The sequence below is a fragment of the Parasteatoda tepidariorum genome, chromosome 8 (genome assembly GCF_982258835.1).
Source record: "Parasteatoda tepidariorum strain Cologne lab strain chromosome 8, Ptep-v5.0, whole genome shotgun sequence".
Classification (NCBI taxonomy): domain Eukaryota; kingdom Metazoa; phylum Arthropoda; class Arachnida; order Araneae; family Theridiidae; genus Parasteatoda; species Parasteatoda tepidariorum.
In genome coordinates this window covers 58508838-58522336 of record NC_141762.1, presented here as the reverse complement: position 1 = coordinate 58522336, position 13499 = coordinate 58508838, and the positions used below count along the sequence as shown (strand labels likewise).

The 13499-nt window shown below is 29.0% G+C and overlaps 2 protein-coding genes across 3 annotated transcripts in view; one reads left to right on the top strand and one right to left on the bottom strand.

Moving 5' to 3' along the window:
* Positions 1-13499, top strand: part of LOC107450819 (substance-P receptor) — a 231668-nt gene that overhangs the window by 127739 nt on the left and 90430 nt on the right. The window lies entirely within an intron of this gene.
* On the bottom strand, positions 7491-13009 carry LOC147806176 (uncharacterized). The gene is made up of 2 exons (XM_087149572.1): positions 12947-13009; positions 7491-7841 (listed from the first exon to the last, which is right to left on the bottom strand). Exons 1-2 carry the CDS (start codon positions 13007-13009, stop codon positions 7491-7493), a joined length of 414 nt encoding a protein of 137 aa, XP_087005698.1.

Here is a 13499-nt window from a genome sequence, read left to right as displayed (position 1 = left end):
TTTAAATATATGTTAAATATATGTTAAATATATGTAAATACAATATACACATACATTGCGCATACATGAAAAAAAAATTATATAAGTAAAGTTATTAAAGTTTGCTTTAAAATTTATTCTGAGGCATATAAAACTCGACCTCATATTTTTTAGAAAGCAAACTATAATCTTATTTTAAATTTCTAAATATTATTTCCACACATAAAATTAACCGTTTTTTTTTTTGCCATTTAAAAAATTTCTATGAACCATGCATTACGTTATAAAAAAGAATAATCTGTATAGTCAAACATTTCATGAAAATACCTGAAAATAATTTTTTATTCAAAGAATTTTAAAATGATATAGAACAATTAAAGCTGAAAACTAAATTTAAATATCGCTTGTTTTTGTCATTTAACTTGAGTCATTATAATTTAACTTACATGCATTTTATTTATTGCATTGTACACATATTTAGACATGAATGCAATGTACATATGTATACGTGTTATGCATGTACGTATGTACAATGTATGTACATACATTAATGCATTGTACATGCATATATAGTACATATGGATATGCATACATGGAGCATACGTGCATTGTACATGCGTGGATACATTCATTGTACATGTGTGGATACATTCATTGGACATATATACATTTCACCATATGCATAGATTGAGATAGCATGCATGTACACATGTAAAATTTGTACGAAAGAATTATTTTTAATATATTTATGCACATATATACTGTATATGTCACACATGTGTACATTATAAGAACATTATATGTTCATTTCATCATATGTACATTATATGAATATACATCTGTACACTATATGTATATACATCTGTGCAATATATGCATCTGAAATGTGCGTATGTACATACGTTATGCGTGCCGAATGTATGTATGAATACATGTAAAATATAACTACACCCAATGTATGTACAATCGTACACAAATGTATTATGTATATTTGGATACATACATTGAACATGAACATATTGTGTATATGTACATCCATAACTGGACATACATATTATGTACATGTATACATACATATATTGTACATACTACATATATTGTACATACAACATATATTGTACATACTACATATATACCTATATTGTATGTACATGTATCCATATGTTATACTGTTCATTAATAAATTGTACATGCATGCATGGGACATACATTGTACAGACAATGTATGTATGTTTGTAAAAACAACAAGTACTTGTATATGCATGCACACATGAACATAGATAAGCATTTTACATACATAAATATTTACATAAAATGCATACATTCATTGTGTATAAATGTACATGTCTACATTGTTTGCACATACATACGTAATTATTAGCTATACACATGCGTACATATATTTTATACTTACAATATAAGTGTATGTACATGTGTGTGAAGCTAAAATGTCTGTACATATTCACCAGACAAAATCATATGTACATACATTTTAGTTACATTCATTTGTACGTATACAAGTACTTACAAAATGCAATGCATGTAAATACGTGCAAAATCTATCATTATAAAATACATTATAATATCTACTGTAAAATATAATCATTTATAAGAATACAATAGTCTTGTAATCGTGTATTTAGATTACATGTAATCGTAATTACATGTAATCAAATTACATGTAATCAAATTACATGTAATCAAATTACATGTAATCATATATTTTGATTGCTTGTAATCATAACTACCTGTAATCGTTTTCGTTGTGATTACTTGCAATCGCAATTACTTGGAATCATGAATACCCGTAATCGTTTTTGTTGTGATCACTTGTAATCGCAATTACTTGGAATCATGATTACAGTTGAAATCAAAATTTTGATTACAGCTGTAATCAAGACTACAAGTAATTGATTACTGTTATCAATATTGTAATCATGATTACAACTGTAATCAAATTCTTTGAAAGCTGTAATCACGATTACAAGTAATTGATTACTGTAATCGACTATGTAATCATGATTACAGCTGTAATCAAAATTGTAATTACGATTACAATTAATTGAGTACTTTAATTAATATTGTAATCATGATTACAGATGTAATCAAAATTTTTGAAAATTATACTCATGATTACAAGTAATTGATTACTGTAATCAAAAAATGTAATCGATTACATTTTTGGCCAACTCTGGTGGCGGCTATTTTACATCAAGTAATCTAAAAAAACATTCTAGTTGTTTCATCATATCCTATTTCATCAGCTTCTATTTCATCAAATAGTTTGGAACATAAATCTCTTGAATGAATCAATTTACCTTTTTATTCATAACAATGTAAAATACATATTTTTGAAACAGTAATTCTTTTTTAGTTTAAAATATTTTTGCTGTAATGTAAAAAAAAATAGTGCGTGGAGTCCCTCTGCGTGGAAGAAGTTAAACTTCGTAATAGTTAATAGTTGAAGAATCAGTAGTCGTAGAAGGATCACTAGTTCTATTCAACGACTCTTTTTCCTGCTCTCCCGCTCGCTTCCGTGCTCTGTAATAACGGTAATATTGTGCATTTTTCACTCGTGGACCTCTTGAACCAGTGGAAAGGCTTGTGGTTGCCTCATCGTCTCGCCATGGAAAATGTATTTGCATTAATAATGTATGTGAATGCGTCATAATGTAATTTCAAAAGAGAAAACCTAACAATCAATTGATATTCACAAGAGACGTACCTTGACATAACCTTAAATCCGTCGCATTGTCCATGGGATTGTTTCCATTCATTTTTTACAATTGTTATCCACTAAATTTGAAATTAAAAAAATACTATCCTATTAAATTATATGTGTATCAAATCAAACTAAAAAAATATTTATCGAAAAACAATACTTTTATGACTTTTATTATTTTTATGCTAGTGAGAACCAAAACAATATGGAAATGAATGAGAGAAAACTGGATCCTACCACGTGATTTCCCGGCCAATAGAAATGTAGCTTTAAACGTTTAACGCAACCTTGCTGGAAGTCGCATAAGAAGTATAACTTCAAAAATTATCTCAACTCTGAAAATGATGGCTACTACTTTACACCTTAATGGTGCAATTAAAATGTTATACATAACTTTTGGATCCATGTGTTTCATTTTTTAAAAATATACTTGACTAGTGGGCTGTGCCCCCTGCTCGCTAACGCTCGCCAACCCCCGAAAATTGCTACGCAATCTTATACGGTTTGCTTCGCAAGCCAAGCTCGCTTCGCTCGCTACTAACTTAGGTACATTGCAAATGCACAAAATTCTAAGAATTCAAAGCAATCAATCAAGTCCATATAACAACTTTTTGAAGTGATACTTCTTATGCGACTTCCAACAAGGTTGCGTTAAACGTTTAACGCTATTATATTAAATTATTTATTGTAAAATCTTTATTGCCACTATCCACTGCAGGTTCACAAGCTCTGGCAGACGTTACTGGTGAAGAAATTGATTATTGTGAGCAGCCTGTGATCCTTGCAAGAGATTTTAATGTGAATTTTTCGTTACCTGAAGCTAAAACATTATTAACCTTCCTTAAAATTTGGATTGGAAATGATAAACGGTAGGGATGATCCAACAATTAAAGGGGGAACTACTGCAAGTAATATTGAAAGAAATTGCAAGAAATATTGAAAAAATAGAACTCAAACATATAGTATCTTACTTTAGTTATTATAATCCCATTGTAAATGTTATAGATTTGGATATTTCTCCACTCGAAAATGATAATTAAAAGATGCGATCAATTGTGAAATGTAAGCATTGTTAATAAAGTTTGTCTTAAAGAAACAATATGATTTCATTAAAAATCAATTTCTACCCCTTCCTATTTTCATTTCCACATTACGAAGTTTCACTTCTTACGCGCGGAGGGACTCCCCGCACTATTTTTTTTTTAAAAATTACATCTCTTTAGTAAATACTAAGTCATTAAAATAAATTTGAATCTAAATAAATGACACGTAATTCGTTAAACCTATTAGAAATATGCTATAGTATAAAATCTTAAGATAAAATTTCTAAAACTGATATGTCCTTAAAAAGGTTAAAATATAGGCTATAATTAAGTCTATTAAAATGACAGTACGTCGTCTACGCATTCTTTCACCACTACGTCTTTCATAGCTGTCATCAATGCTTTCTTCCAATCTTCGAGCACGCTTCTTTTGATTATACTACTTCAAAAGCGTAACAGCACGACTGAGATTCATTTTTCAATGAATAACTAATAACAATAATAAAACAAATAAATTCGTAATATAAATCAAAAATCGTCAAATAAATTCGTGAAAAAAAGCGCTTTCGACAAAGTACTAAAATAGAGATTTATCGACAAAGACTACTCACTTCTGCCTAGATTAATAGTATGAGATTTCCGCAGTTGAATTGTACAACCTGATAGGATCTGGTTATTTCAGTTTCCGCTTTTAAAAGCGCTGTATGTTGAGCCACCACAGCTAGATTTGACATGTGACATTTTTCGCGGCAATCATTGGTCGATTTTCTATCGTTGCCATTTGGGGAGTTGTAATGAGGCTTTTTTTTGTCGCCGTGTAAGAGAAATATATATATATATATATATATATATATATATATATATATATATATATATATATATATATATATATATATATATATATATATATATAGATGTTAAGTACCCGATTCCATTTTTTATACAGTAACCCTAACACTTTTAAGTACAGTAAGATAGGATACAAATACAGATTCAGTAAAGTTTTTTTAAGATACAATATAAATAAGGAATTACAAATTAAGGAAGCGCGTATTCCATGTTTCTTAACAAAAACACTAGTTTGTTAATCAAACATACACATTACATGTCAGCACTACAAACATGGATTTTGTATCACGACACAAAATATTAATAAAAATTCGAACAAAGCATAACGAAACCGAGGCACACAGAAATAAAGTTTCATAAAATTATTTAATACAACTGACTGCTTTTTGTACTTCATTTATAAGAAAATAATTATTGTAACAAAATATTCATGCACATTTATATTGTGACAAAACATTCAGTTGTTGTTGTTGTTAATTTGCATCGCACTAGAGCTGCACAATGGGCTATTGGCGACGGTCTGGGAAACATCCCGGAGGATGATCCGAAGACATGCCATCGCAATTTTGATCCTCTGCGGAGGGGATGGCACCCCCGCTTCGGCAGTCCGACGACCTGCGCGCGAAGTCGAGCACTTTACGGTAGCACAGTTTAACGACGACCAATACCGCACACCCTCGGTCCCTACTCAGACTGATCCAAGTGGTCACCCACCCACACACTGACCGTAGCCAGTGATGCTTGACTTCGGTGATCTGCTGGGAACCGTGTCTTAACGATCAGTCCACTGCGGGACAAACATTCAGTTATTCATACATATTTTTGCAAACAAAAAATATCAATTACGTGACTTCTTAAAAAATTAACTCAATATTAGCAAATATCCTCCAATATTATCAAATATAGCAGCTATATAATAGAAATCTTTACTTTATTGCATTTGATTTTAATTCAAGCTTTATCATTCATCAAAAATTATCTTTAACTAAAGCCTTTAAAGTGTGTATGAGCGCTCGAATCAGTATAAACTTCAAACAACACATTGAGTGTTTCAGCACCAAATTCTGATAGATATTACACCGTAGTTTTTAGAGAGTAGTCAGAAAATTTACATTCAATTCAAATTACATATTCCAACAACAAAATAATTTTGAGGCAACTCGAGATTTTAAGCACACTTATACTACACAAGTTTTTAAAAACTCTACTCATTTTGAGTTATTTCATTTACGTGCTCTGTTCGCAATTTTGAATGGAACAAAACTGAGGCATTTATATTAAGTGTGCGAACAACCACCATTTCTGACTTCCACACTTATTGCATAAAAGTATTTCTACTTTAAAAAAAATAACCTTTCGAAATCTAGAGACGTGTTTACAGCTGATTTTTTTTCTGTCTGAATGTCAAACATTGTTGGTGTTTCATAATCATCGATTGATTTAAGTCCTTTATAAAACTACTTGCCAAAAGTTTCAATCAATAAATAACTGTAACTACTGTTAACATAAATTCTACAAGACGAAAAAAAAAGAGTTAGGACTGAACGGGAAAAAATATAAAATTGCTTGTTTACTTTCTATATAAACTTCTTCGCAATTTTATTTAATGCAAGAAGCATAAAACGGATGTTTCATAAGAGAAAAAATATTCCTTTATGATTGATCTACGTCATTTGACTTTTCTTCAAGAAAAAACTATTTATTTCGCAATGGAACAAGGAAGAAAAAGTAAATTATGTTTCTTATGATTGACTTAACAAATTATTGGTATGAAGAATGTAGAAAATAATTAAAAACATTTTATGTCATTTTTGTCTATAACTCTTTGTCTTTAACATTTAAAAAAAAATATTTATATTTATATATATATATATATATATATATATATATATATATATATATATATATATATATATATATATATATATATATATATATATATATATATATATATATATATATATATATATATATATATATATATATATATATATATATATATATATATATATATATATATATATATATATATACACTACCGGTCAAAAGTTTAGACTCACTCCTGAATTTTTCAAAATAGACATATAACAATTAAAAATGACTTATATTAAACTGAAAATTACATTAAATTAACTTTATTTTGAGAAATGTAGGTACGCTTATATGGTAAGAACTGTAATTTTATGCATAACTTATGAATTTCGTCCAATATTGGATACTTCGAAAGATCCTCCTTTAGCCCTTATCATAGCAGCACATATTTTTGGCATTTTTTCTATTAGTTTTTGTAATGTTCTAGCTGATATCTGGTTCCAGCAACTAAGTGAAGATTCCCAAAGCTTGTTTTGATTGGTACATTTCATTTTCGTAACATTTCTAGCGAGTTCATCCCACAATAGCTCAATAGGATTAATATCAAGGGATTAAGGGGGCGAATCCATGTATTTTAGTACTTTTTTCTTTTCTTTTGATGCAATGTAGTTCGTACACAATTTCGATGAATGTTTTGGATTGTTATCTTGCTGAAAAACAAATCCTTGACCTAAGATTCCCTGTCCACATGGAAAAGCGTAGCGCTGCAAAATTCTGCATATAATTTTTATTCATAATACCCGCTATTCTTGCAAGATCTCCAACTTTATCACCATCAAAACATCCCCAAATCATGACTAAACCTCCACCATGCTTCACAGTTGGTAGTCAACATTGACTTGTCATACGTTCACCAACTAAACGACGAGCATACTGTCTTCGTTTGCTTCCAAACAATTCAAATTTTGATTCGTCCGTAAGCAAAACCTTTGACCACTGTTCTAAAGACCAGGTAACATGTTTTTTAGCCCTTTGCAGTCGTTTTATTTTATTTTGTTTTTTTAAAGAGGTTTCCTAGCAGCTAGTCAACCTTTTAAACCATAGTCACGAAGTCGACGTTGTACAGTAGATACTGACACAATTTTCTGCCAAGTAGCATTCAATTCCTCACTGATTTCTGGTGCTGTTCGAGTCCGCTGACGCTTACTTTGAATGCGGGTAAACTTATCCTCACGTTTGGACGTTATTCTAGGTCTCCCTGATCGCTGGCGGCTCTTATATTGGTCAATTTCTTTCTTCCTTTGCAAAGTTCTGACAACAGTGGTCTGAGAAACATTAGTTTTAGAGGCAGTTTGTCTACTTGAATAGCCTTCTGCATGAAGTGCAATAATAACTTCCCGCGTTTCCACACTTATTTCTGGTTTTGACCCATATTTCTGTAATAAATTGTATAAATTTTTTGTTTTGTTTTTAATATGTACCAGTTATTCCGGCTAATTAAGGCTATTATATATCAATATTTAAAATTTGTCATGTACATGAACATAACTAATAATTAACCCCATAAAAGAAGATGCAAAGTAAATTGTTTATAAACTAAGAATTAATAAAAATTTTTGAATAAATTACACTTGTTTTAGAATAGGTACTTTCATGCACTTTCGTTCATTTCGTTATCAACTACAGAATAGATACAAAATGAAAAAGTAATGAACAGTTTTAAAAGAAAACAGAGTTTAGAGATGTTTGTTTATGATTATGTTTGATAAATTGTATGCTTAAGTAAAAAACATTTAACTATTTGTGAAAATTTTGAAATAAATACAAGTGAGTCTAAACTTTAGACCGGTAGTATATATATATATATATATATATATATATATATATATATATATATATATATATATATATATATATATATATATATATATATATATATATATATATATATATATATATATATATATATATATATATATATATATATATATATATATATATATATATATATATATATATATATATATATATATATATATATATATATATATATATATATACACACAAATAATAAAATAAAAATTTGTATAATGAGAAACTAAAAATGGGAGAACCAATAGTCGTTATCAAGACACATCTATTGGAATAAATTAATGCGATATTTCTGAATAAAGAATAATTATCCTAAGATAAAAATTATTCCATTTATGTGCCGGTATCGCAAAAAACATTTTGTTGAAAAAGAGCATGAAATAAAAGAAAAAGTAATCAAACTTACCGTAGTGCAGCAAAATGCGGTTATATATATATATATATATATATATATATATATATATATATATATATATATATATATATATATATATATATATATATATATATATATATATATATATATATATATATATATATATATATATATATATATATATATATAAAGCAATAATTTTGTTTTCATTTTACTTAACATTTTATATTTCAGTTTTAATCTTTACATTTTCGTACTTTATTTTATTTGAAACTAAATTCAGTTAAACTTCCCTCCTGCAAGCTTCCAGAATAAAACATCAATTTATTTTGATTCAGAAAGCTCTCATGGTGAATAAAATATCTCTCCAAATCAGTGACACTTAAAATAATAAAACTATATTGGCTTCTTGAAACGATGCCATTCTTTACATGTCGGTAATGATAAATTCAGCAATTTATTTTCTTCCTTAAACTCGGGAAAATAGTGTTGATTAGAAATTCATATTCTGAGCACGTCGAGTTCAATCGCTTTGTTCTTTTGAGACTTGAAACCTCATTTTATTTAGATTGACAGAGGTAATATCGATGTCGTTGAAAGTGTTTAAATTGTCGAATAGTGAAGAAAAATAAATTTAACAGACTTATTTTAAAATAGAAAGATGGTTAAATATTTTATAAATTTGGTACGTTTAACCAGAGAGAATAAGCTATTGAAAGCAATATCATTTATTTTTATGAAAAATGAGCAATTACTTTTCCTCGGAACAACATATTCCATTAAATGAATTTCATTGATAATCTGCAAAAGGCAAACATTTTGATATATTATTTTATTGTATGTATGATTAAAGTTTCGTTTAACAGAACCTCGATTAAAAAAATCTTCTATGAGCAAAATATTTATCCTGTAGAATCTTCTGTACTCAAAATATCTATATTATAGAATATTCTATGCCCAAAATATCTATCCTGTAGAATTCTCAATGCCCAAAATATCTGTCCTATAGAATCTACTATGCCAAAAATATATATCCTGTGTAATCTCCTGTGTTCAAAGTAACTATCCTGTAGAGTCTTCTGTGCCCGAAATATTGTCAGACAATATCACGCGAGAACAAAACATTGTGAGACAGTATCTTACGTGGACAAAACATCACGCAACAGAATCTTGTTTTTCCATAAAACAAATGAGGTAGAATTTCACGTGCAGAATTTTACCAGCACAAAATACCATCAAGCAGAATTTTAGAGAAGTACAATACAGTTGGACTGAATCTTAATTAAGCAAAATAACGTGAGGCAGAATCCGTTATGGACAAAATGCAATAAAACTTTATAATCACATTTATCGCAGTAATTCTTAATAAAGATTATGTCAAAAAATCATCCTACAGACAAACAACAAAGTGTATAATCAGGATTCAACTGGGAAACAAAAAAGCATATTTTTGCTTTTACACTCCGAAATAATGATGATTATTGGACAGATATTCGAATTTTAATCCCAAATTAATATTTTGCCAATATCCTCAGTAACATTTTTTTCAAACTTTCAACATCCATATTACATTTGGAAGCATACGTGCAAGTCTCCTTTGTAAGATTATAATTCTTAGAGCAAAATTTCATTGCACACTGCAAAGTTAGCTCAAATGTTAAAATGCACTTTTATAAAGAATACAGAATTTTTGAGGAAAAATCCTTTTAACTTTTGTAGTACGTCGTGTTTACACATTTTCTTTAATTTCTCAAGCTTCATGAACATAGTAGTTAGCAATCTTTGCATCTTGCATACAAGCTTCCTTTATTCGTAGAACAGAAATTGTGCTTGTCTACTTGATTAAACAAAGTATTTGCATTGGTTAACTCCATCAAAAATAATTTTAGAACCTAAGTGAATGTTGAATAAATACTATTAATGTGCAACAGGAAAAAAAACTGACATTCAAACATTTGTCTTGCTATTTAATTACTTGTACTACGGATCTCTTCACCTAATCATAAACATTAAATAATTAAATTGAAAATCAATTGCATGTATAATTAAAGAAGCATGTGTTAAGCTAATTTTCAACCTTTTAACAGCAAATATTGCTTTATTTTAAACTCAAGCTGCCTCAAAAATAAAATTAAGAGGAGAATGGATTTCAGAATTCTAAAATAACATTTATGAAACACACGTACGTGCAAGACCCGTACGAGCATATTGTAAAATTGTAAGTGTTATTGTGAAAAGTTTCACTAATAAAACAAATTTAATAAATTTAAAGTAAATTCAAATCAAATCTTTAAAAACAGTGACTCAATATTTTTGCATTAAATTAATTTAAATTTATTAAACATTTTTTCCAACGAAAAGTGTTTTCTGTTAAATTTTGCCCCCCCCCCCCTCAAAAAAAACAACAACTTCTTAACAAACCATTTTTGATAATTTTATGTAACTTGATTTTGTAATTTTATAGTAGCAAGCTCAAAACAGTTAGCAACATTTTAACTAGAAACTATTCTACACATATTTAATTTTCATAAATATTACGTATTTTATACATTTATTTGATTTTCAAGATGCGTACACAGGGAATAAATAGTTGCTAAAATAGGTTGAAGTAGAGTTGTTGAAGACTGTCACATTAGAATGGGTAGAGTTCGAATTTAGAATTTCCAATTTTTGAAAATCTGTAATTTGCAGGTGTTTTTATAATTGGCATGTATTTGATCTTGTCTTTGTTAACAACTAGATACAAAAAAAATACGCTTGCAAAATTCCGAAAAACGATAATAAATATTTTTAATTGCAACGGTAATGGACTCGACAAAACTACGCTACGATTCAATTATCTACGAAACAACCATCCCTATGCATTGGAACTCATAATTATATGAGAGAGCAAAGGAAATTTTAATTAGGACTTTTGTTCTCAATAAAAATAAATTTTTATATATTGTTGAACCATGATACTTTGTTTTACTTAATTTTATTTTATAACCGTCTTTGAACAACCGGCCCAATTTTGAATTTGTGACTAACAATGTTCAACTTCGTAGCCTAGCGTTGTAATTTTGAATCCCACCCAGAAGATAAGGGAATTCCTGGATCAAGCATCGCGAGAAACTAGTCTTTTTGATTAATTATGAACTTTTGATTGAACTAATTTGCATTTGCGTTACATAGAGAGGAAAACCACGAAAACCTCCCATGATTAGTCCGATGTCAAAGGGATTCCAATCGATGATCTACCACGTCTACCACTGATGATATTTTATGTCAGCACTTTAGTCGGAGCGTGCCGTTAGCAGAACTCGTATCCGACAGCCACAGCTGGGATTCGAAGCAGAGGCACCTAATTGAAAAGCAAACGATTTTTCCCTTGAACCACCGTGCCTTTATTTTACTTCAATTGTGTTTTAGCAAAGCATAAGGGGGAAGAGAATTTTATTCATGTCGCCGACAATCACTTCAACGACACGAACGCTTAGTAGACAGCTCATTTCACCTGTATTTCTGACCTGGTTTCAAAGGACGAATGTCTTCGCTGGGAGTAAAGTTTTTCTTGCTCTGTATGTTGACGTCGGAAAAAGTGGTATCTTAGAACCACAACTTTAAATTTCAGCGTTAGCAGAAGTTCTGATCTGAACTATATGAAGAAAGAAAAAATATATATTATCATTTTATTGTTCAAGAGCAAATGAGCCCACTTTTTTCAAACATACATATTTTTTAAACATAAACTATTTCAATATAAAATAAGGAGACACAGAAATGAGTCCGTAAGCAAGTTATAAATGTTTAATGATTTTTTTAAATGCAAAAAAAATCGATTTCCTTTCAAATTACGAACAATTTAAAGAAATATAACCTTTACTTCCTTTTAAAAAAATATTAATTTTGTATCAATTTTACTATAGCCTAGTTCCTTGCACGGAGTGTAGAAAAAGAATCAATAAATCAGTATTGTAGAAAAAACAAAATCGGTTTCTTTTCAAATTAAGAACAGTTTAAAGAAATATAACTTTTACTTGTTTTTAGAAAAATATTAATTTTGCATCAATTATACTATAGCCTAGTTCCTTGCACGTAGTGTAAAAAAAAGAATAAATCAGCATTGTTGAAAAATAGAAAAACATGCACAAAACTGAAAGACAAACACCGACACAAATAATAAAATTAAAGCCCTTCCTGGTGGTTTTACCTTACTAGATTAAGTAAAACACTTATTTAGTAGTTCATTTTATCTAAATATCTCCGGTATAATGCTGTTGCTCAAAGCAACTCACAATTTTTAAAACTTACCACAATCAAGCAACTTTCTCCTGCATATATATCTTTGAAGAGCCGCAAAAATCCTATTTCCATAATATCTCTCAAAAAAATGCACAGTATTGATGCAGCTGTAATTACTCGTACCAAATTTACTCGTACAATTTATTGTGCTTACATAAGAGTATATTTGGTACCTATTAAATGTACCAATTACCATGACTTCTGTAGTGCCCGTTACAAAATTTAAGCATCATTGGTGTCAATAATTGTATGATTTTTAGTACATAGGTTATTCGTTTATTTCAATTGGTACCTATTACCAAATTTAGAAGCATCTTCATCAATTAATTAAGCATCTCAACTAACATTTTCAAGCTAATATTGATTTTTATTCTTGATTATATTATAGCAAACATCTATTCTAACTAGATGTTAATTTGAATGGTATATGGTTTTAGAAAATATTTAAAATATTAATTCTTCATTTACTTTGAACCAAGTCTAAAATCATAGTCAAACCACCGTTAAGCAAAGTTACGAAGACTAACGCCATAAATTGGTTTTGGAATAATTGCAAAGATAT